This window comes from Strix uralensis, chromosome 15 (assembly GCF_047716275.1).
Source record: "Strix uralensis isolate ZFMK-TIS-50842 chromosome 15, bStrUra1, whole genome shotgun sequence".
In the NCBI taxonomy this organism is placed as follows: domain Eukaryota; kingdom Metazoa; phylum Chordata; class Aves; order Strigiformes; family Strigidae; genus Strix; species Strix uralensis.
Genome location: NC_133986.1, coordinates 21,748,281 through 21,772,562, shown reverse-complemented (window position 1 = coordinate 21,772,562; position 24,282 = coordinate 21,748,281). Strand labels below are relative to the sequence as shown.

The window sequence follows — 24,282 nt, the reverse complement described above, 5'->3', positions numbered from 1 at the left end:
CATGCTGCAGGGGATGAACGTCTACCAGAATTTAAGTTTAATTACAAAGTCTAAGCCTCAGGTTTGCAAAAGAAATGTACATTTCAGCCTTTAGGAATCAAAAAGCATGAAGTAGTTGTTCTTTCTTTTGATTTTGCTTAAATAGAAATGCAAGTGCCACCTTAAAACACTTGGTATTGATAATATTGTGTTTTGTGCCAGTAAAAATATGAAATTAAAACTTACCCCTGAACCCTGACCTACAGGTGGGATTATGGATTCCTCTCCCTTTTTGTCATACTTCTAAGACAGTGTTGTTTTAGGATTATGCACAGAAGTTTTGGTAAGCTAATAAATCACAGAATCATTTAGGTTGGAAAGGACCTTGAAGATCATCTAGTCCAACCATTGACCTAACACTGACAGTTCCCAACTGCACCAGATCCCTATGAATGTGGGCGAAAGACTTTGGAATCATGATGGTCTCGAGAATATGTAGTTTGGACCATTTCAGTGTTATACATAGAGCCTGTCTGCAAAAATCTGTGTTCTGATTGTAAGTGCTCAAACATCAGTCTGAATTAATGATGAGTAGGGGTAACTTCCAGGGTATTTACGTAGAAATGCTCATTATGGAAAGAAAGAAGCTATGAAGATGAGCTGATAAATAAGAGCATACAGTTCAGTTCAAATTGGCTGTATCCTCAAAGCTGAGCCATAAACACATAAACAGAATCACAGTTATATTTCTGTTTTAACTTCCAGTGGTTTTATTTGAGCCTGTTATACCTGCCCATTATGATGGTCTTTTGTCTGTTTGCGCTGTTGTTGATATTTGTTTGGGTAGTTAAACTGAGCTGCAGTTCAATTAAATTTCCTCTTAGTTTCAGATTTGTTTATGTGAAGGTCATTTTTCTGACAATTGTGATTTGGTTTCTTCAACTCTGCACAGTTTTGATTTTGCAGTTATTTGCCAGTCAGAACCCAGAGCCACCAGAGCTATAGTGTCTTATTGCTGTGACTAATTAGCTGGAAATTAAGATCTGAAAAAAATTCCAGAGGAAGATATGGCCAGAAGCAGCTTTGTTTTGCTAGCTGAGGTGAAGAACTTTTGTTTCAAAATGATGAAAAAAAAAAAAAAATCTCTGAATCTCCTTCATCATTACAGAGTAGGATGCTATGTACCTGTGATACTTTTTTTTTTTTTCCTAAATAGTATGGCTCTAATTTTCTGCTCTGAATTTTTATATATTGCATGTATATACGATATTAAGCTTGCTGCAGTCCTGCCAAAAGGCCTAAGTTATATGGGAGTGTTTTGCTTCCATTTTCAGCTCTTGTGGTTAGAAGAGGTACCTTAATTAACATACTGGACGCTGAGACTGAAGTGCAAGCATAGCCTGTAAGGAAGAGGCAAGTACTGTGTGTAAATTTGGCATACTTTGAAATATTTCCCAAAATTACTGTATAGAAGGTACCTTGCTAGAAATGGACTAGCTCCTGGTTCCTTTGAACAAAAAAGAAATAACTTTTAAACTTTGCTTTTTGACAGAACTTGCTCTGAAAATGGCAGAAGCTCATCAAGCAGTAGCTTTTCAATTTACAGTCACTCCAGATGGGATTGACCTGCGAATGAGCCATGAAGCGCTCAAACAAATTTACCTGTCTGGTGTCCATTCATGGAAGAAAAAATTCATCAGATTCAAGGTATTTTAAATTAGTCAAGTCCACCAAACTTGAGGGGTTTTAATGTTTTATAGATTTATTGAAGTTTTATTTAGGTAAAATTTAATTTTTTTGCCTTTATGGCAAATAAAGTTTGTTACTATGAAAGGCTTGTGTGGGTTTTGGTTAAGACAGGGAAGGTAGCACTGGATGATGCAGTGAAAGACTGAAAGGGTACATCTTTTTGATTTATTATGGAAGATGAAACAGATGTTGAAATTAATAGTTTTAATTTACTTCATTCTCTTCATAATACATCATTTAATTATGTAATCATTTAGCATAAGTCAGAAATAGAATTAGTTTTGATTTTTAGTGTCATATCACTTAGAGGTACAAGACTATATTCTTGATTTTATGTATTCTTTGCCAAAATCAAAGTTAAGGAGAATGCTTGCTGTTTTCAAGAAACTACCTGAACATCTATCTTGTACAAGTTATGCTAAATAGTAACGTTTCTGATGAGACATTTGATACAGATTGTTGTGAATTTGTTGGTTTGGTCATGGGATCATAAATGGTAAGTATCTATTTTGTTAGTAGCAAACTAGATAACAAGCTACAGGCTATCTTCAATAGCTCTTTCAAAACCATATTTTTAACAGTATTCTAGTCTTAATAAAATCTTCTTAGAAAGCTATGAGGACTGTTTAAAGGATATAAAAAAAACCCTTGATTGCAGTTTTCAGTGGCTTGTTCGGTAGAATGTTTTTGCCATGTATTCATTTAGAGAGGCCTAACTCAGTGTAAATGGGAATTATTGAAGTGTCATTTGTTTGAAAGTTGTTTGCTAATTTCAGTATTTTTAGTGAGACTTGCAGCAGGACCAGTGTTGTCTACAAAACTGTAGCAGTCAAACTTAACTAAATCCATTCCTTACTCCTGAGTTAAGCATATGTAAGAAAATGTTGGATAATCTTAACTTCTTGTTTAAAACTAAATGTGTTGATTTTTGTTTCTTTCCATGATAATATGAAGTCAACCACTTTGGTATGAAAAAATTATGTGAAGGCTTTTCTTTCCAGAATGGCATTATCACTGGCGTTTATCCTGCTAGCCCATCTAGCTGGCTTATTGTAGTTGTGGGTGTGATGTCAACAATGTATGCCAAAATTGATCCTTCTTTAGGAATAATAGCTAAAATCAACCGAACACTTGATACAACGTAAGTAGACTGAAAAGTTACTGTTCATCTCAAGGAAATCAGTTTTATTTGTAACTACCCTTAAAGCTAATCCTGTTAAAGTTTTTGAACAGTATGTTTGTGGCAGAGTAAGTCCAATAAACAGATGTATGAGGGTATGAAATAGGTAGGTTGTTATACCAGTATTACTGCATTGTTTTCTGAGTATTTGGGAAGCACATTTGGCAACTTCTGTGCCCTTTGATCTTGCTTCATGAGAGGGTGTTTGGAAAGGAGTTTATGAAAAAGGGCTAAACAGGCATGAGGCTTGTGCAATGCCTGCCTGTGGTACCATTAGACTTAGGTCTGCAATGTTAGGTTCTCTTTAGAACTTAAACTGACGTTAACTGACACATGCTGGCTTTTGTTTTAAATAGCGGCTATATGTCAAACCAAACACAGAACATCGTGAGTGGAATACTCTTTGGCACAGGGCTTTGGGTTGCCCTTATTGTCACAATGCGCTACTCTCTAAAAATGCTGCTTTCCTATCATGGTTGGATATTCACTGAACACGGCAAAGTTTCTGCAGGCACCAAGGTTTGGATGGTAAGGATATATTGTCTTTCTGTTTCATCTTAATTTCTATGTGATTTGTATTCAGAGTCCTAAAAGAAAATTTTGTAGGTTTTTTCCTTGCTTGTGTTTTGTGTGTCATGGGACAGGAGGCTGTTAGGCAGACATTTCTACTAATTAGTGTCATCCTGATGCTATAATTAAACTATTCAGGATGGCCTTGTAGAAGGAAGAATAAACACTTCAAGAACAACTTTTAAATTTGCCAACGCCTTGGAACTGTGTGACTCAACTACCTACTTTTTCCTCTATGCAAGTACAGGTTAAAGAACTTGGGCTGTAGCACCAAAGAATCTTGTCCTCCCCAGAAAGTGCTGCCCTAATTCTTTGTTGAAATGCTAGGATTTGCGGTCATCCATTCTAAAATTAACCTCATACTTGAAGAAAAGAATATTGAGTGTCCTTTTAATGGATTTAGTGGTATGCCTCCAAAATGAGTTGGAGAAAAAGCATAAGGTAGGTAGCTTGTGCAGTTTTCACATAAGGATAAGATGAGAGTGATCTGGCTCCTCTTGATTATTGGGGTACTTTGGAAGAGGATCCTTAAAGGATGTGGTAGGTATAAAGTGAGGAAATGCACATACCGGTGCTCCAAGAGATGAAGTAGTTTTTTGTTACTTAGACTCGGTTGTTTCAACTCACTTTTGCCAGTATTGTTGTAGAAATAACTTAAGTGCCCTACTACAATAAAATTAGTGTATGCAGCCTCAAAAATTAACTGTTGGTTCATTAGACTAACAACATGTGATTTCCTATGAAATATGTTCGAGAACAGGTATTCAGAATGGTATACTAAAATAGAATATAATGTTCATCTGTTACAACTGAAATTTCTAATCGATAGTTTCTCCTGGAAGCAGTATCAGGAGCCTCATGACTCGAATTTGTACAGTACAGGCTCTGAATGGTAAGGCTTTGTGTCAGTTGCTTGAAGCTGTAGCTGTCTGGGTTTTCAGCATGCCCTACCAGATAGATATTTTAAAGCTGTTAATACTGCCATATCAACCTTAAACAGTATGAACTGTAATGCTACTTACCATGCTTTGTTGTATATTGTATTTATAAATTTTTGTCTATTACATATGTTGCTTATGTATTTTGTGTGTTATGTATGTTTTGAAATGCAGAACACTACCAAGGTGTATGCCCAACAGTGTCTCACCTGTACTTAATATGAAGCTCTTATTTAATACCTTATTCTTTCTTTAGCTAGTCCCAACAAAAGGCTGGTTTCCCTAGTAGAACAGTACCAACTACCTTAGCTTTCTAGATTTTTATTCTCTTTTAATACTGTGTAATTCTCTGGAGGGGTTTTCCTCTTGGGTTAGTCTTTTTTTTCTTGGCTGTTTTTCATGCATGAAAAATGCAATAATGAATATACTGTCAAATAGTCATGCAGATCAAAAACCTGGGCTCTGATTTCAGTCACAGTACAAACTGATTTTCAGGCTAGTTGGAAGTCTGGTGGCACTTTTAATGAACATACTTCATCTTCTGAAGTCAAATTTTCTGTACCAGGGTTAGGGAAAAAATAGAACTCTTAGTTGCAGTTTTAAAAAATCAGTTAAAAAATAATAATGATCTGTGAGCAGGTGCAACGCATGCTAGAATGAGATTATTTGCTGTGTCTGCATATGTAATTAAGGATGCGTGTCTGTCAGATCACTAATAGTCTCAAACTATTACAAATTCTCTACTACAAGTTTACTCAAGAGATAAATACTGTGAAATGTGTTTGCTGGTTTTGTCAGTTGAGCAGGTACTCTCTGTCTGAAGGTAATTTCAGCCTTTCCTGGTTTAAGAGTTCTGGAATAAAATTGTCTCTGATCATGGAATTAGATTTTCTTAAGAAAAGCTGAGCTTTTTTTCTCACCTGACTTCCAAGTTATCTTGTCGTGAAGCACAATTAGACTTCATTGGGCTGATTACTGTGGTTGCATCCACGTGTATCTGACAACTCTATGAAAGAGATGTGTTTGCAGGGAGGTCTCTGCTGGTAATACTCTGCAATTATTAATAGCTTTGCACTGCCTAAAATAACCTCCTTTAGCTGTGCTGATCAAGGAAATTGAGGGAGGGGTGGAACTCTACATTTTAAAAAGTAGTTTTGTCAGTTTGTCAGGGGGAGGTAAAAGGGAGAAGTTCTAGGAATTTAGTAGTGAAATTGCATCCTCTGTTTTCTTTTGTCTATATACAATATACAGTATAGTGTATTGGACCAAGATTGGACTTCGACAATAAAGGCTCCACTGGACTGTGGGTGTAGTATTTGACCTTACTTTCATGCTGAAATAGGGTGATAGTGTCAAAATCCTTTCATATGTAGCGTAGAAGTTGCATGGTCTAGACTTAAGCCTAGTGCATGTCACAGCTGAGAAGTAGTCCTAGGCAAAAATGCTGCTTCTGTCTCCAGTCTCCCATGGAAAACTGGGATGCTGTAATATCTGAAGCTAAGATGGGAGCTGTCATCTCTGGCTTTTTTGTTTTGTAGTGCTTTGTTGTTTTTTTTTTTTTTTTTTTTGTAACACAAGCACCGAGCATAACACTGGCACGCTTGCACAATTTGGTATGTTCAAATCATGCAGTAGACTACCTGAGATAGACTCGTGCTTGAAGAAACTCCCTGTAATATCAATACTACTACTGATGTTGAGCTGTAACTTTAGAAAATATTAAACCATGATTCCAAGCATAACTATTATTTTTAAAGATGGTGATAGTTAACTAGGGTCCTTAGCTGAGCGATGGGCTTAATAATGATTCCTGTTTTGAAGCTCAATACAGATATTCTTGTAGTATCTACTATATAGTAAAAGATCAACTGGTAGACTTTGCTTTTTTTTTAATCTTTATAGAGGAAAATGTATGAAGAAAAGAAGTGATAAGTAACTATTTTCTGTTGAGATCAAGGTGTGCCATTCATAAACAATATTGCCTAATGACCAGAAGATTGTCTGGGAAGTCAGGAATGACTATGACCATTTTTCTCTTCCACTGACATGTTGTTTAACTTTTAGGAAGTTAGTTTGTCAGTGCCTTTTATTATTTGTGAAACAGTGATAAAAATGATAGTTTGCTAAATTTAGTACAGTATAATTTACCAGTGAAAAGAACTATGAGTTACATTAGACTTTATTACTCTGTCATTTTTCTTTTGTTGAACCTAATAATTTGAGGTCTGTATTTTGTTTTTGTTCAGGCACTTGTAAAACTCTTCTCAGGACGCAAACCCATGTTATACAGTTTCCAGACATCTTTACCACGATTGCCAGTTCCAGCTGTTAAAGACACAGTCAATAGGGTGTGTATATTTATTAACTCATTTTCTTCAGTAGCAATGAATCCATATTTAGATGCCCTTGTGGGGTTTTTTTGCCATGCATTATAAAAGTGTTACATGGTGGTATTAATATGGTGTAATGGTTTAAAACTTCTGCACAGAAATTAAAATAAAGGCTATGACAAACCACTGAAACTGGTGACAGTTTGAAGCTGGCGTAATTCATATTGGATGATGTGATATCTGTTGATGTAAGACTATGCAACAAAGAGTGATTTCCAGGGGTTTTGAAACATACTGGTTTTGTTATCTTCCACAGCTTGAACGTATAAATGTGTGTTTTATGACACAAAACCTTATAGCAAAGTGTGTAAGTAGGACAGTATGTCACAGAAACTGAAGGTTAGATTATTTTTTTTAGAGATGAAAAAAAAAATCTCTGCCTGATACTGAAGTAGTAGTATGTCTTCCCCTTTTGAGTGGAAAATATATCTTTAGAAAAGTAACCTCTTCCACTTGTGGATCTGCTGACATGTCTGGAAAAAGATCTCATTTTTGTAGTTTGCAGGCAGGTACTTACAAGAGTGTATACTCTTATTTTAACAACATAGTATTTGCAACCTTATGAATTGAGTCTGGATAAACTCTGTCTACTGTTCAAATACCTTGTGTAGGAATGGTGAGAACCTATGTATTAGTTACTATACTGATTCTTTTCCTGTATTCTAGTATCTGGAATCAGTTCGGCCACTTATGGATGATGACGAGTTCAGAAGAATGGAGGGTCTTGCCAAAGATTTTGCATTTAATTTGGGACCAAGGCTTCAGTGGTATTTGAAGCTAAAATCCTGGTGGGCCACAAACTATGTGAGTAGATAAATAGGAGGCTCAGTCGTTCAAATGACATAACTTAATTTGTTCCCCATTGCAAAAATATTAAGCAGTTTCAATTGCCTTCTTTTATATTTAAGAAAGAATGAAAGTTAAGCCAAAAAAGGCAAAGTGCTTTGGAGACACCTGATTTGCACAGAAATAATTTGTGTGATTCGGTAAACAAACAGTGTGGTGAATGGAACTTGAAAGAGTGAATCCTCATTTTGTGTTTGATATTCTGGGGCAGGTGATTTAGCTTTTGCTGTTACATTTGCTTTTGAGGTCTGTTTATTTGCTTAATAACAATGGGCCTGGCTACCCAGGTAGTTTAGAAGAGTGATTTAAGACAACTTTTTTTATATAGAGCATATGGAAGAGAAATAAAGAATTGTAACAATAAGTTATTGTTTTGGTGGGGGTTTTTTTACCAAAAAGAAAACCCAAGCCCCAACATTATAGTGAGAACTGTAATGTAATTCCTTCCTGATATATTATCAGCTGTGCCCAGTAGTCTAGGCTGTCCTGGCAAAGGCTGCAAAACATTCAGGAGATGTGATACACTTTAAATGTTATATGGAGATGATGACTTCTTCAGAAGCTTATCAGAGAGCTACAGCTGAATTTAATTCTCTTGCCCCTCTTTTGCTGTTTTGTCTAAAGTTTAACACAAACTAGGGTTTTTTTGTTTATCTTATGTAGGGGCGGGGTGGGGGCAAGCTAGCAGTTTCCTTCCTGCTTCTGTATGGAATGTTGTGGAGTCATTAATATAGAAGATACAAACTGGAAACTGGGATTTTACTGCTTTTGTTTTCCTTCCTGCTACAGGTTAGTGATTGGTGGGAAGAATATATCTACCTTAGAGGACGTGGACCAATTATGGTTAATAGTAACTATTTTGCAATGGTATGTAAATACTATAAACACCTTAGGTATGAAAGCAACGCTGTAAAATTTCTGCCAGGTATCTTATTTCATGATATATTTCTGTTTAGAAATCCATTCCCACTGAGTACATGACCTTTGTTTTTCTTTCTTCTAGTATAACCTGCAGCCAATGTCTTCAAGTACAGTGATATCTTAGTAATAAACTTATCACATCTGCCACTTGGGCAAATTCATGTAGTAAACACAGTTTTGTGCTTACTGCAACAAGCAATCTTTCAAAAGCTCCGTGTAAAACTTTATGGGTAACACAATTCAGCAAGGTGTGTGCTCATATTTGCAGATGGGAAATAAAATTGTAGAAGACCCTAAAATCAAAAGCAAAAAGAGGAGATATGGTAGTCTTGGATTTTAAGTTTTAAGTAGCATTGTCATTTCTACTGGGATGTTTGACAGCTATCACGTATGTTTTCAGCCTGATGCTGTTTGAGGTTGTGACTGTTGAAGAAATTTAAGTTTTGAGTCATCAACTCACTGCACTAGTGTGCTTCCTATGATTTAAAGCCTTTTCTGTATAGACCAAAATAAACTCTAAGAACATGGATGAGAAGTACTATCAGTTTTGTTTGGATTTTTTTCTTTTTAAAGTAGTCTGGTAATCATTAACTTATTATTCTTATGTACTTTACAGGACTTCCTTTATTTATCTCCCACAACCCTGCAGGCAGCTAGAGCTGGTAATGTTATCCATGCCATCCTGCGCTATCGGAAAAAACTGGACAGACAAGAAATCAAGCCAGTATGTATATCAGTTTAAATGACTTTTGATCTTTTTCCATCACAGTCTGTAAGAAGTTGATCGGTTTTCAGAATGGGAGAAGAGAAGAATGTCTTATTGTCAGAACTACATGTAAGATGTAACTAAATTTGTGGTCCCAAACATCTTGGTTATCGCTTGAGTCACACGTGGGCAGAGACTACCAACAATGCAGGATTCTGTCATGCCACCTCATTGCTGTATTTGAAAGTAACATATGTATTTGCCCAAAAGACAAATAGTTTTGTACTTGCATATGTTAAGTATTCCCTATAACAGATGTTGTTGGTATGTGCTAAGCATGTAATGGTACTTCTGAGCCACTGAAGTCTGAAGAGTCTGTGGTATCATGTAGTGTGAGCACAAGGGGCGGCTGGGACAAAGGGCTGGACCTTGAGGCCAAGAGTGGGCCAGTGGCTGCCCAAGTATAGGTGATGATAAAATCCTGTGTTGCACTAATTTCTAGGTAGCAAAGATAGGCAAGGTGAATTCCATTCTGAATTTGTTCTGTCCAGTGACTGTGTGATGTGAACAAATATTGTGGAAACAATTGGTTTTTTGAAGGTCCTGACAGGGATGCGGTTAGTTATATGTAACTACAAATCTGAGGAATGTGAACTTTTGTTCCTACACAGACAGAAATAGCTTTAAAAGAAGAAATTAAGAGGTAGTGCGTGCTGCATGTGTAAGTTTTGCATCCAGACTGGCCATTGAGAGCACTTTGGATTTCAGATGCTAGCTAGCTTCAGTCATCCCTCCTGAAGGGTGAGCTTTTGGTAGGAGGGAAAAAATACAGCTATTGGAATGTCAGTGGACTCTTCCACATGTAGTTCAAGGAAAGACAATGAACAGAGTGGGGGAAAATAAATCCTGAGTTGATGTCCCTTGGTGTTCTACAGCCTGTTTTTTCTTTTCTTTTTAACTTGCTAATTGTATATGCAAAATTACATTTTAATGTACATTTGTGGCACAGATTCTTCTGATGGGATCTACTGTTCCACTCTGCTCAGCCCAGTGGGAACGGATGTTTAATACCTCCCGTATCCCAGGAGAGGAATCAGGTAAGCAGGGCCAGCCAAGCAGAATAAACATCTTAATGGAATTCAGTTTTGGGGGTATTTTCTGCTAAAATCCTGGTTTTTAAGATAAGGATCTGACAGACACAAGGACATACCAATACTGTGTTTCAATACTCAGGAAGTAATGAATTGCTATAGAGTGCATGGATGTTTTTCCTCTTAGGGTGATTCTGAAACTTCTTCAGTGTTTTTTATCTTCCTTTACTTAAATTAAAAACTAACTTCAAGAAACTGTTGTCTGCCCTGTGTTTTTAATTTATAAATAACCTTTACTTTCCCCCCTTCTATTCTTTCAGGCTCCTTTGATAGCCATGTTTTTATCTTTGTAGAAGTTGTGTTCTCTTATACCTCAACCATTTTAAAATCTTTTGCTTGCTTGACTTTCCCTTTTTCCTTTTGGCTTATGATTCACAACAATATCCCAGTGGGGTGTTCTCAATATGAACACAAATTTAACACTAGTTGTTTACCCAGTTTAGAGGCAGGTGCAGTCTTAGTCCTGTCAAGGCTTTCAGTGCCACTGTTACCTTGACCTTTTGATGCACTGTAAGACATCAGCTAAGTGAAATCACCTCTAATAAGGACTGCGTCTGAAACTTTCTCTGTAACACATTAAGAAAATATATACTCTGGGTTTTGTTAGTTCTTGCCCTGCCCTAACTCCCAGCAATGATCTGATTATCCTAAGCTCTGAGTAATTAGGTTTCACATTTTAATGTTGAATAGAGGGGCGTACCTGTTGACTTACAGCAGGGTCATTTTCACCTGCGTCTGTTCCTGCCACTTCTGCTTGTTGTGGGAGACTGTATCTGTAAGTGACAGTTCATACACACTTTCTCACTGCAGGTGTACATATGCTGTCATTGCACACATTCATCAACACTGCCTATAGACATAAAAGCATTTCACTCAATGGCAAACCTTTGATAAACTGTTTGTTGTTGTACCTCAACATAAAAAATACCTTTTTTTTGATGGTCAGTACATCATCCAAGATCTTGTGGCTGATTCTTCTCCATATGGAGCTATTATTCTAAAGGTAATGTATCCTAAAGTTTCATCATGGGTTTCTCTCTAAGGTAGCCTCAAAGATCTCCATCAACTTATCCTAAATTTTCCAGGCTCAAGATGGTTTTCATGATCTTAATATTGTGTTTTTTCCAGAGTTTTGTCACTGTAAATGGAGGTAGATTGCATCTAGAAATACTAACATTTGTAGTCAACAGGTGGAAGAAAACATTGCTATTCATTTTCTCATTCTTTGAGAAGCAAACTAATCATTTCACAGCAGATTTGAGTGGAGATTTCTGTTGTGCTTTCTACAAAAGCTTAAGCTATACCTAGGTTTCTCTGACCTGATTATATGCTGAAGAGCCTCTTAGAAGTGAGTTGACATGTTTATCCAACCCTGCATCACTGTGGCAGCATCAGAATGAAATACAGTATTTGGCAGAGCTATCCTGACACTCATGATCAGTGCAGAGGACAGCCACTAGGAATTTGGAATGCAATTGGTTAATCCATTGGGAATGTATGTATGGGCTGTCACTTGAAGATAAGATATATTTTTTTAACTTTCTTTGAGATCTGTGAACTCACTTTTATATTTCAAGCTGTCTTTGAGCGTGTTAATCCCACTCAACTACAAAAGAACAGAAAGACTTTCTGAGCAGACACAGGGATGTGCCCACTCTTCCCTGCTGGGGGCCTGGCATTGGCTGTGCTGTATGAAGTTGGATGAGGGTGTGAAGCAGCACTGGCTGGTGCATAAAGCAGTGGGTGTATGTGTCAGATAAGGATTTTACTCTTAGTTCTGCTGCTGGCCTTTGGTAGATTATTGAGGAATTATTTCCCAGCTATGCCTCATCTTCCTTTATCTGCAAACTGGAGAATAACATCCCCCTGATGTGATTACTCCCTGATCATGAACTAGTAGCTTTGGTAGACTAGCAAGTTTTAAAACATCTATTAGACAACTGTAGTGTATGAGCTATTGTTATTTAGAATACTTCAAGTGCTGAAAGTGCTATCCTTGTCCCTTCCCTGTACTCAGTAAAATAAAAGGTATGAACTACTTGTGTTTAGCTTTGGATCTGGTGTTCTCTTAGTCTGGAAGGTTTTGCACAAATGCATAGAAGTGGCCCATTCTAACTGTAACATCTGATTGAAATACATCCTGTGTATCTTAATGGTTGTCCTCAGTTTCTCCTGCCTAAAGTCTTTCAAGTTAAAGTACAGTCAGCATCATAAAATTACCTTATTTTCCTCCTAAGCACTTCACATTTCCTATTTTGCTTTTTCAGTTTTCCATTGTTTCTATTTTTCTAAAGGAAAAACAACTTGTGTCATTCTGTATGTGGATAAGTGAGTTATAAAGACATTTTTCCCAGATTCTCACAAGTAGCTTGATTTCTTGCCCCCGATTTCAGTTATCTTAAGTGTTTTATGTATGTTAGTTCTTAAAGGAGCAGCATATTTTTTTTAAAAAAAAATTCTGTGGCATGTCTTCATGTTAAATGATGGTAAAATCTTAATGAACGTTGTATCCTGCCACTTCGAGCAATAGTTTAATCATGTGTTTTAAAGAAAACACACAATGGAGTGAACCACTTCTTTTAAGCAGGGAAGGGCTTTTGTGTCTTTCCGTTCCCATTTTTTTAATAGGAAACCCATGCAGCATGTTACGTGCATCTTTAGATGTATGTAAATGACTTCCTGGACTGGCAAGAAAAAGGAAAGGATTTTTTTTTTTTGTATTACAACAAATCTGTATTCCAGGTGCATAAATCTGTATTTAGGCCCATAAGTACAGTGTCTGAAAGGTGATTGCGAGCAACAACTGTTGTGAAGTCAGTTGTTGATTGAGCTGACTAATGACCTTTTGCTGTTTACACTCAAGAATTTGTTTTTGTTGTATGGACACTTCATGTACGTGATACAAATACTTGGGGATTCCTGACTCAGGTTGGGATTGTAGAAGGTTACCTCACTAGCTGATCTGCTTTGCTGCTGCTTTTCCCCCTCTGTGGGGTTTCTCCTCCATTCACAACCGTTGTATTAAAATACTTGACAGTTGGAGTGATGCTTCTGCCAATCCTAGCACTCTTATTACAGGCATCCTATCTCTGGCAGAAGGGCAAGGTGGATAGCCAAAGGCATGATTAGCATAAAACTGCTTCTAATCAGTCGATGGAGCATACCTACCAAAACTTTATGGATAGCTGAGAGCACCCAAAGTATAGAACTCTTCCCTTGTACAGTGTTTCTCACATCTCTTGGAATCATGGCTTCTAGGCTCAGCCCTCATTTTTGGCATCAGCTTTCTTCATAATCTCAGTAACGGGTCTTCTCAGATTCATAGGAATAGAACGGTTCTTTGGGCTAGTGAAGGAATTCAATTAACTTTTCATCAATTGAGGGCTTTTCCTGGCTGCTGTAGAAGCCTTCCTCTGTGGTTTGATACAATGCTTTCATGACTAATTTCAGGCTTATCCCAATTAAGCCATTTAAATAATAAAGTGAGGAAAAATTTGTGGTCTAGGTTTCTGCTTCACTGACTTCCATAACACTACACTTTTTAGCCATCAATGAAGTATTCACTCTGCATCTGCCAGGGTAAAAGTGAACTAAAATCACAGTACTAAATCTGGGGTCTCGTAAGACTCCCCACAGATTGTACTGTGAGTTTTCTAGCATGTGAATGTAGATAATTTAAAAGTACCTTTGCTGAGACTCATCTAGTGTATTCTTTTGCTGACTGCTTAATCAGACTACACTACTAGTGATCACTTTTCAGATACAGAAATTCAGGTTTATTTGCTTAGTATTGGCCTCCAGTGTGGACAGTGGTGGTGCTATATATGCAAATTATTATCAAATCTGTGCATTTGACTGTTTCATGCAGGAATCTTTGTGCTGAAATAACAGGGGGGAGTGGTTTATTCTGCACCATTTGTTACTCTGTTAAAATGAGCAATGGCTAACTGGTAGTGCATGCAGCAGGCATCTGATGTTATTTAGTGCATTAGTGTTTTGAGACTTCAGCTTTGTTTTCACATAAGTGATTGCAATTCCAGATACTCTGCAGCACGTGAAAGACAGCAAACACATTATTGTGTATCATAAGGGCCGTTACTTCAAAGTGTGGCTGTACCATGATGGTAGATTGTTGAAACCCCGAGAAATTGAACAGCAGATGCAAAGAATTCTTGATGATGACTCAGAGCCTCAGGCTGGTGAAGAGAAACTGGCAGCTCTTACTGCAGGAGATAGGTATGGCAGTTATTATTTTTAAAATTAATTTTAATATTTAGACATAGTTGCATAACATACTAATTAAATATGGGCTTTGGGATTTTAAAATGTTTTGCAGTCAGTTGATTGTACCTTGATCCCTGATTTTGTCTATTGCTAACATGTAACAGCCTTTCAGTTTGTAACTACGTAGAGTTACAAGTAATTTTGCAGTGGCAACCCTGTACACAAATCACCTATACTTAGCTGGAGAAGTTTGGTTTAATTGTGGTTATCAAAAGAGCCGTAATTGGAAGCTTTACAGCATTACACATATTGAACTACTTGAGTGTTATATCTACTCTGGGGTTCACTGGCATTTGAAAGAATACCTTAAAAATTAAGATTGAGAATGCGAATTTAGTAACTTACTCCATATTCATGTGCCTACAAACTAAAGCAGTAGGTACTCGGTTGGTTCTAGGTGAAAAATTATTGAATTCAATTGTGACAAATTTAGTTCAATCTATCTAGTTGTTTCTGGATAAGGGAGAGAAAGAGCTGTGGATTGTAATATACTTTCTTACTATGAGTTCTTCCTTTTTCTCGCTTTCTGCTTTAAAACAAACTGCAATATTTTTTCTTTGGGAAAACCACATGTATTTATAAATAAATGTGGCTCAGCCGTACAGAAATTACATTGTTCAGGACTTCTACAACTTCAAATCTGTTTCAGGCATTTACCACAGAACTTTTCATTGACAATTGTCCAGACTCTTAGGTTTAGGTGTTACAAGAATGGATATTAATATCTGTTGGTTGTTTTCATTATTATTACTATTTTCTTCCATATAATAGATATTTCCTTCAGTTATAAACATAGATGATCTATGCTATATGTATTGCATGCCACAGAAATGTTGAATTTCTGAGAATTAAGCTTTGTACGTGTGTGATGATGAATTGGTTCTTAAGATTATATTGTACATGTATTTTCAGAACTTTTCACTGCTAATATAGTTTAAATGTAATGAAAGTAGTTGCTTCAAATTTGATAAAAGGAGGAATGTCTCATAGTGATCTTAAGGGTGATAAAACATTGACAAATTTGTGTAACCTGGCTGTAAACCAAATTCTTTTTGCAGAGTACCATGGGCTAAAGCTCGACAGGCTTATTTTAGCCGTGGAAAGAACAAACAGTCCTTAGATGCTGTTGAGAAAGCAGCTTTTTTTGTGACATTGGATGACACCGAGCAAGGGTACAGGAAAGAAGATCCAGTGGGGTCACTGGATGCATATGCAAAATCCTTAATACATGGCCGATGTTATGACAGGTACAGTATTGACTCTGTGAAAAACACCTTCTCTTTTTTAGAATTTCACTAATTTGCATGGCTAATACATAGGAATTAGTGACTTATAAGCTGATAAATTTCATAGAATCACAGAATTGTTTGATCTGGAAGGGACCTTCAGAGATCATCTAGTCCGCAAGCAGGGACATCAAAGCCCTGCCCAGCCTGACCTTGAACACTTTCAATGGTGGGGCATCAACAGCATCTTTGGGAAACTTGTCCCAGTGTCTCACCATCATCATCATCAAAGAAATTTCTCCCTTATGAGGAATCTAAATCTACCCTCTTTCAGTTCATAACCGTTGCCGCTTGTCCTGTCACTGTGGGTTGTGGTAAAAAGTCTTTCTCAGTTTTTCTTAGAAGTCCTCTTTATATATTGAAAGGCTGCAAGAAGGTGTCCCATTTTCTCCACCACCCTCAGCCTTTCTTCGTGGGAGAGCTGTTCAGCCCTCTGAGCATTTTCATGGCCCTCCCCTGGGCCTGCTGGAACAGATCCATTGTCTGTCTTGTGCTGGGGATCCCAGAGCTGGACCCAGCACTGCAGGGGGCGCTCACCAGAGCAGCGTAGAGGGTGAGAACGGCCCCCCCTCAGCCTGCTGGCCACACTGCTGCGTATGCAGCCCAGGATGCGGTTGGCTTTGTGGGCTGTGGCTGCATGTTGCCAGCTCATGCCCAATTTTTTGTCCACCAGTACCCCCAAGTCCTTCTCCACAGGGCTGCTCTCGATCCCTTCATCCCCCAGCCTGTATTGGTACTGGGGGTTGCCCCGACCCCTGTGCAGGACCTTGCACTTGGCTCTGCTGAACTTCATGAGGCTCAAATTTATGTCTATTTATTTAAATAAACTATTATTTTTTTAAAAAAGCCAAGAACTAGTGCATTTGAATGTGAATTTCTGAGATTAAATTACAGTATAAAAATGCTATTGAAAGGTAGAAAACCATAAGCAAACTTTAATTTCTTTTGTAGGTGGTTTGATAAAACATTCACTCTTATAGTATTCAAAAATGGCAAAATGGGTCTGAATGCAGAGCACTCTTGGGCAGATGCTCCTATTGTTGGACACTTGTGGGAGGTAGGTGTTTAATACAAAGTTAATGCAGAAGATAACGTGATGTGGTCCATGCAATAGTCCTGAAGATCAGCAGTTACTTTCAATCACTTGCATTCGTGTTGCTGATGAGTGATTATGGGCCTGTGTCTACAGCAACTGTAGAATTTAAAAAAACAAAACAAAACAAAACTTGCTTAAAATAAAAAGTTGCTGTCTCTTAAGGTCTTTATTGCATTTAAATGAGCATAGATGTCTTCATAGAAAAGTGGTACAGCTCTTCATCTAACTTGCTTATAAGAGTCTAAATCAAGAGATTGTTGTCTTTTTGATGTGGCATTGTATTTTGTGTATATATGTGCTCCTGAAGCACTTAAGCTTTCTTGTGCTATAAAAATCCAATGCTTACTTTCAAAATTTAAAGAAATGGTACAGAGTTTAACTTTTCTCTAAGCCATTGTTTGATGAGCTGCAGGTTGCTATGCTGTTTAAATTATGTCTTGTATTTATTTGTAATGAATGGAATAAATGTACTTTTTTGTCAGGTCTGCTCATCGCGAGCTTCGTTTATTACTTGAAATCCTATTTGATTTTTTTCTTTTTCTTTTTGAAGCTTGCACCCATAAACAGTTACATAACCCAACCACTCAGAACTTTTTCATGATCATTAGCTAATTCTGATTTCATTATGGATTTGTGCAGATGGGTCTCAGGTCTGACTGGTGCCCCAAGTAATTTCCTAATTTTATTATATGAGCGTTTCCATGTGTGTAAGAACAAAAAATCCTCATTGTATTCTCTAAATCAGGGAAGAAAGAAGGCCAAACTCATTTGAGATTGACTCGACAGTGCAGTTTAGACTAGCTCAATGAAAAAGAGTTACTGTGTTTTCTTTTAATGAAGGATGTTACATGCTTTAGTTCGTATCTCTGTACTTACTATTAATTGGTTAATTTTCTGCTAAAATGAATAAAATAAGCTAAGTAAGATTTCATCTCCTAAGAAGTTATATGTTGTTAGCTTTTTATAGACTGTCTACTTTTAGAATAAAATGGATTAAGCTTTATTTCATAGTTGGCATGTTCTGACCACTAGTTAAGAAAATTAAAATAGAGTGGATTATAAATATATATGTAGAACATGCAATGGATTTGTCAAGCTTTTTCTTTCCATATTGAGCAGATAAAAATCTATTAATTTTTTTTTATGTTGAAGATGTTTGAAATCTTGTAAGACAGAGCTTTTTTTGTCTGTTCTAGTTGTATTGTTCATCATATAGTTATTCTGCTTCCCCACCCAAGAGCTCTGGTGCACATATAAAATAAACCTCAATTTTGAGTGGGATGCAAACCAAAAAGGATTAAATTCTTGCAGGGATATGCCCTTACTCTGAAATAAACTGCTTCTTGATGAACAAGTTTTGACAGATAAAAAACTTGCAGAAGTTCTCTAGAATCTAAACTGAACAAAGGTTGTGAAATCTAAGCCTCTAAGACTGTTTATTACTGCTAGTAAGTTTGAGGTGGGTTTTTAACTGAAACATTTTGATTAATTCAGTAGCATCTAATAAAATGTACCAGTGTAATTGGATAGGTGTGCATATCTGGTATTCTTCCCACTCAGAACACAAGTAAAAATGTGTTAAAAGAGGAGGTAAAACAGGGCTTTACTTGCAGCTACTTTCAGTATTTGGAAATGTATTGTATATTGTATTTCACTATGTACTGAAAATGGATTATATTGATTTCACAGTTAAATCCTAATTCCACAGCAATATGTAACATGTTGCAATTCTGAAGAAGTATCATTCTTTGCAGAATGTAATGGCAACTGAGTATCTTGAACTGGGCTATTCAGAAGATGGGCATTGCAAAGGAGATACCAATCAAAATATTCCTATTCCTACCAAACTCCAGTGGGAAATTCCAGAAGAAGTAAGTACAGAACAGCTAGTGGTTTGAGAAAGAAGCCTTTCTTTTCCTGAGCAGTCAGATAACTTAAGTAATTACTGATAACCCTATAAATCAGCTTTAAATTCCTTTGACTCCTGTTAGATGTCTTTTTCATGTGTGGATATTACTCAGTTGACTTAAAAAGATATCACGGGGTTTTAATATCACTCTTTAAAAATTCTAGCCAGGAAATGCCAACTTTTTACTAGAAACTTTCTTGGTTGGCAACATACCAAAAATAAGTGGCCACCTATTTTAAATAGTAATTGTATTAAAATGAAGTTTAAGTTGCTGAGGTTTCATTACTGTTAATCACAGACTCGTCTAGGTTGGAAAAGACCTTGAAGATCATCCAGTCCAACCATCAACCCAACATTGACAGTTCCCATTTGTTGTCGCAACAAATGCTGTTATGTAATAGTTCCTTGAGATTAGCTGTCTTTTTTGTGTTCAAAATTCTGTATATGTGTTGAGTAAGGTTTGATTTTTTTTATTTTTTTTTTTTTTTAACCTGCGTTCAAGACAAACTGCCACCACCTATTTGGATTTTAATTTTGAATAAAAAAGTAATGGTTGGTGATGTGTTTAAGCATGTCTGGCAGATTTGAGGCCACACCACTATTGCCATAGTGTCTCTGTGGGTCATTCTTTTATGTTCTGGTGATCTGAACAGTCTTAACGCTGGTATTTTTTTAAAGTGTAATTTTTGGACTCCAGATGTGTATTGGCGTAAAACTTTTTTGTTAGCTTTTTGAATTTTAACTTTCCTGCAAAGATAGCTTCTCCTCTTTCCCCAGAGGGAGGTTATTTAAATAATGATGTTCCTGGCACGCATGAAGGCAGCATTTCTTATTTATCAATTAAAAATACTTGCGCTTTTTGAACAGTTCTCTCAAATGCCATCAAATGCACTCATATGAACATAATTGAATATAAGTGTTTATTTATTTTAGTGTCAAGAAGTGATTGAGAAGTCTCTGAGCACCGCCATAGCTCTGGCAGATGATGTGGACTTCCATTCATTTTCCTTTGATGCTTTTGGGAAGGGACTAATAAAGAAAGCAAAAACCAGCCCTGATGCCTTTATACAACTTGCCCTGCAGCTTGCTCACTATCGGGTAAGGAGAACAGACTGTTTCTGGCTTATAGAATCTCATTAAATTTGGGATAGCTTGTTTGTGATTAAAACATGTGACTGTGTAAAGTATTTTAATCTTGCACTACTTGTGCAAGGTTATTAAAGACACTCAATGGAAATTGGTACAAACACTAAACACTTTGCTAGCTGGAAATTAATTGTCCAAAGGTTGGTGTATTGACACTCATGCAAATTTTTCTCTTCTGCTTAGTTGGTCTATCCCTAGGCGTTTTGGACTTGAAAGAAGTAGATCTGAAACTTCTAGTAGCTGTGTTTATAATCTAAACCATGTTAAACTTATCTTTTAGTTTGGAATCACCCTTAGTTCAGTAGTTATGGGCACTCCCTAAGAGGCTTAACAGAAATGCCAGCCTGTGTTCTATTCTGGTAGTTCACCTTTTCTATAATGTGCTTTCAGAATACACCAGCGTACCAATGTGCATGTTTTTCATTTTGCTTTCTAGTTGTCACTCTCGAAATACTGTTCTACTTTTTTTTTTAAAAGTAGTTCCAAATGGTTTTTCAAAGCATCCAGACTTCCTGACAGCTGTCCCCACTTTACAGTCTTTCTTCTCATTGGTTAGGATAGCTACATGGCAAATAGTTTTGACTACCCACTCACCTCTTTTATTTTGAATACACACCCTCTTAATCTAAAACTGAACAGACTTTCACAGTCTGTTCTGATCTATGATTTTTAGACAGATACAATTGCTAACATGTTAGATAAACTTCTATCATTTGGCAACTTTTAATTTGTAGATTGTGCACATCTACAGGAAATACAGAAGCCACACTTCCTGGATTTTGCAGGCTGTTTTCAATTCTCCCATTCTTGAAAATCCCCACACTGGCATGCATCTGCATGCTATTAAACTTTTAACTGAAAGTACTTTCAAGGGTGTTACAGTTTTCTCAATTATGTACCACAGCTGTTTTAACTAGGAAGCCTCTGAACTTTCAAATAGGTTTTTGATAGCCTTTAAATCAGCTTCTTTTATAAACTGCAGAAGATTGAATATAAAATGCAGAGGGTCGTCCTTGGTAGTCTGGTGGTTAGCATTTATCAAAACGCTATTTTTGTCTTTATCTTTTGGTAAGACTGCTAATGGTGGGCTACTAAAAAACAATGTTGAGTTTAATTTGTGGAGTGATTCATTATCCTGTGTGCTTACCTTGAACTGTTGATTAAGAAAGAGGGCTAAACCTCTAAGTTCTTATTTTTTCCTTTTCAAGGACATGGGAAAATTTTCTTTAACATACGAAGCCTCTATGACACGCTTGTTCAGAGAAGGCAGGACTGAAACTGTTCGTTCCTGTACTGTTGAATCATGTAATTTTGTTCGAAGGATGGAAGACCCAACTGAAAGTGTAAGTTCATGGTGGTGTTGCCTTATACAATCCATAAGGCACATGAGTTATCACTAGATATCTGTATAAGTTCCCAAATAATTTTTAAACACTTAGTGATGCCTTTGTTTTTTAGGAATGAAGTGCAGCATAAGGTAATTGTCCACATTTTCTGTCAATATGGCAGAAATTCAAGGCTAAACTGAAATCCGTATTTTCTGTCAATATGACAGAAATTCAAGTCTATACTGAAAGAGAATGTCAGTAACTTAGCCAAATATGACATTTCTTACAGTTCCTGAACTGCAGAAAACTGAGATGACTTGTGAATTTTTTGTGACTTGTAAAACTCAAAGATCTGTAAAACGAGTAACCTCATACAGTTAGGCTTTCCTTTCTGATAGGGAGGCAAGTATTCACAGGAAATAAATAGTTGCTCTTATATGTTGATTTCAGTGGGCTTTTTAATCTTTCTTGTGATGTTCTGATTAGCAAACAAAGGAAGCATGGTCTGGGGGAAAACTTCTTGACTTGGAAAACTTGGACAATACTGGTTAAAATGTTTGCTCTCAGAATGGAAGGGTGGAGAATGGTCGTCTTGAGGGCTCTCTGTTCTTTAATCCACTGCTATTCAGTTTTCACAGATACAGTTGATGAAATAAATCATTACATTTGCAGGTTTTGCTAAGCTGAAGGAGATTTCCAGTTCTTTGGAGTCAATAAAAATTTGACATGAAAAAGAGGATTTTGTTGAGTAGGAATGTACTCAAGATACTGCATCCAGGCTTGACTAACAGCTGCATGGGTAGAAGTTCTAATGAAGAAGATCTAGGACTATAATAATCAGTAACTGAACGCTGACATAGCACATTCAGTGTTGTCCCATTGGGAAAAATGGAGGCCTTGCTTCAGTTATTTTTGCCCTGTATTTTTAGTAGTCACTTTTTTCTAGTAAAGCGTTAACTGGGGTGATGTGTCCAGTTTTGGACACCACGCTTGAGGTGTGGATGGATTGGAGAGAGTCTAAAGGAGAGCAAGAAGGATGGTTAGAAACCTCTGAAGAGGATCTGTGAGGAGAGTTTGAACTTAGTTATTCTTGCCTAGTCTAAAGAAGGGAGGACACTCTGGATGAGGGAGCCAGGTTGTGCTCAAGAAGATAAAAAGGGTGATGCAGAGATGATGGAAACAATCTTGTCTCTGTCCCCAGAAGCAATGGACTTAAATTTTGTAAAGAAACGCATTAGGAAAACATTTTCTGCTGGTGAGGATAATGAGTAAGGAGGGAAATATAGTGAGAAGCCTGAAACAGATTGCTTGGAGACGTTGTTGTTTCACTTTGAAAATCTTTAAGCTACGTAATGGTCCTTCAGAAAAGTGTTTTAGTTGATCAGATCTTAGGGCAGAGAAGTCTAAGGAAATGAACAGTTGAGGTTTGGTTCTGTGAATAAATGTTACTGCAAGAAAATAGATGCTCAGAGAAAGAGAGAAAATTTTTTCTCCCTCCTCTTTCTGGAAGTTCTAGGTAGATAAAATCCCCCTGGATTTCTCAGTGTGATGTGCTGGTAGCAGTGCAAGTCTGGAAATCCAGTCATGTCACCACATCATGCATAACTGTATGGCACAGTTTCTGTACGACTACCTGTGTATAGAAAGTCATTTTGACGTAGTCCTAATGTCAGAATTAACTGCTATTACATCTCTGCAGTTAACATCTGCATTTTTGTTAAAGGAATAAGGTAGCACCATACGTGACAAGATCATATATATATATAGCAGACTTCATTCTGCTCACTTTTTTTGTAACTACTACAAATATGATTCTTTTCCAGACTTGTTGATTCATTACTGTCCTTCATCTGGAATGATCAGCCACAGAGCAGAGGAATGCTGCCTTCATAATGCAATTTTTATTTTTTATGTTATGAAGCTTGTATTATATGCATTTATATGTTGTTTTAAAAATAGTTGTCTGCCTTTACTGCTTGCTTCTAATTTTCTCTGGGTTTTTCCTTAGAATTTTTCCTGAGCGCTTCTATCCTCCATAGACTATCCACAAAGCTTTACTCCTGAATGCCAGTGGTAGGCATGCTTAGCATGACTAAAAGTGATTTACCAGTTTCTCATGCTGGAGGCAAGTAGGCTGCTCATTGTGTCCCAAATAAGTGGTGTAAAGTGCAGTGATACCGGAGATAAAAAGTGACAGGTTGTCATATACTCAGTGTGTGGCATTCCATATTATAAAATCTTAACAGAATGGCTATCTAAGTGTTCTGAAGAGACACTTTCTTTCACCATTGCAGCATTCATACAGTATTCACAGAATCATAGAATATCTCAAGTTGGAAGGGATCTGTAAGGATACCAACTCCCTGCTCCTCTCAGGACTACCTAAAACCAATACCATATGACTAAGAGCATCATCCAGACACTTGAACTCAGGCAGGCTTGGTGCCCTGATGACTTCCCTGGGGAGCCTGTTCCAGTGACCGACCACCCTCTCAGTGAAGAACCTTTTCCTAATGTCCAGTCTGAACTTCCCCTGATGCAGCTTCATTCCATTTCCTCATGTCCTGTCTCTGGTCACCAGAGAGAGGAGATCAGCACCTCCCCCTCCACTGCCCCCTTGAGGAAGTTACAGACTGGGATGGGGTCAGTCCTCAGCCTTCTCTAAGCTGAACAAAGCAAGTGACCACCTCTCTAGTCTATCCAGAGCTCTCTGTAAGGCCCCTCTACCCCTGAGGGAGTCCACAGCTCCTCCTAGTTTAGTATCATCAGCAAACTTACTTATTGTACATTCAACTCCTGTGTC

The 24,282-nt window shown here is 37.2% G+C and overlaps 1 protein-coding gene across 6 annotated transcripts in view; it reads left to right on the top strand.

The window, feature by feature from the left end:
* The window catches only part of LOC141950492 (carnitine O-palmitoyltransferase 1, liver isoform-like), an 81,401-nt gene that overhangs the window by 11,368 nt on the left and 45,751 nt on the right, over positions 1-24,282 (top strand). For 5 of the 6 annotated variants that reach the window (XM_074885373.1, XM_074885369.1, XM_074885368.1 and 2 more), the window contains exons 3-17: positions 1,314-1,392; positions 1,532-1,686; positions 2,730-2,869; positions 3,265-3,436; positions 6,663-6,764; positions 7,473-7,610; positions 8,442-8,519; positions 9,190-9,297; positions 10,289-10,376; positions 14,471-14,666; positions 15,773-15,961; positions 16,952-17,057; positions 18,851-18,967; positions 19,939-20,103; positions 21,360-21,494. In XM_074885373.1, coding sequence (XP_074741474.1) covers positions 1,546-1,686; positions 2,730-2,869; positions 3,265-3,436; positions 6,663-6,764; positions 7,473-7,610; positions 8,442-8,519; positions 9,190-9,297; positions 10,289-10,376; positions 14,471-14,666; positions 15,773-15,961; positions 16,952-17,057; positions 18,851-18,967; positions 19,939-20,103; positions 21,360-21,494 — 1,875 coding nt within the window. In that variant the 5' untranslated portion in view covers positions 1,314-1,392; positions 1,532-1,545. The remainder of the gene's footprint in view (positions 1-1,313; positions 1,393-1,531; positions 1,687-2,729; positions 2,870-3,264; positions 3,437-6,662; positions 6,765-7,472; positions 7,611-8,441; positions 8,520-9,189; positions 9,298-10,288; positions 10,377-14,470; positions 14,667-15,772; positions 15,962-16,951; positions 17,058-18,850; positions 18,968-19,938; positions 20,104-21,359; positions 21,495-24,282) is intronic. The other variant, XM_074885372.1, reaches the window with a different exon arrangement.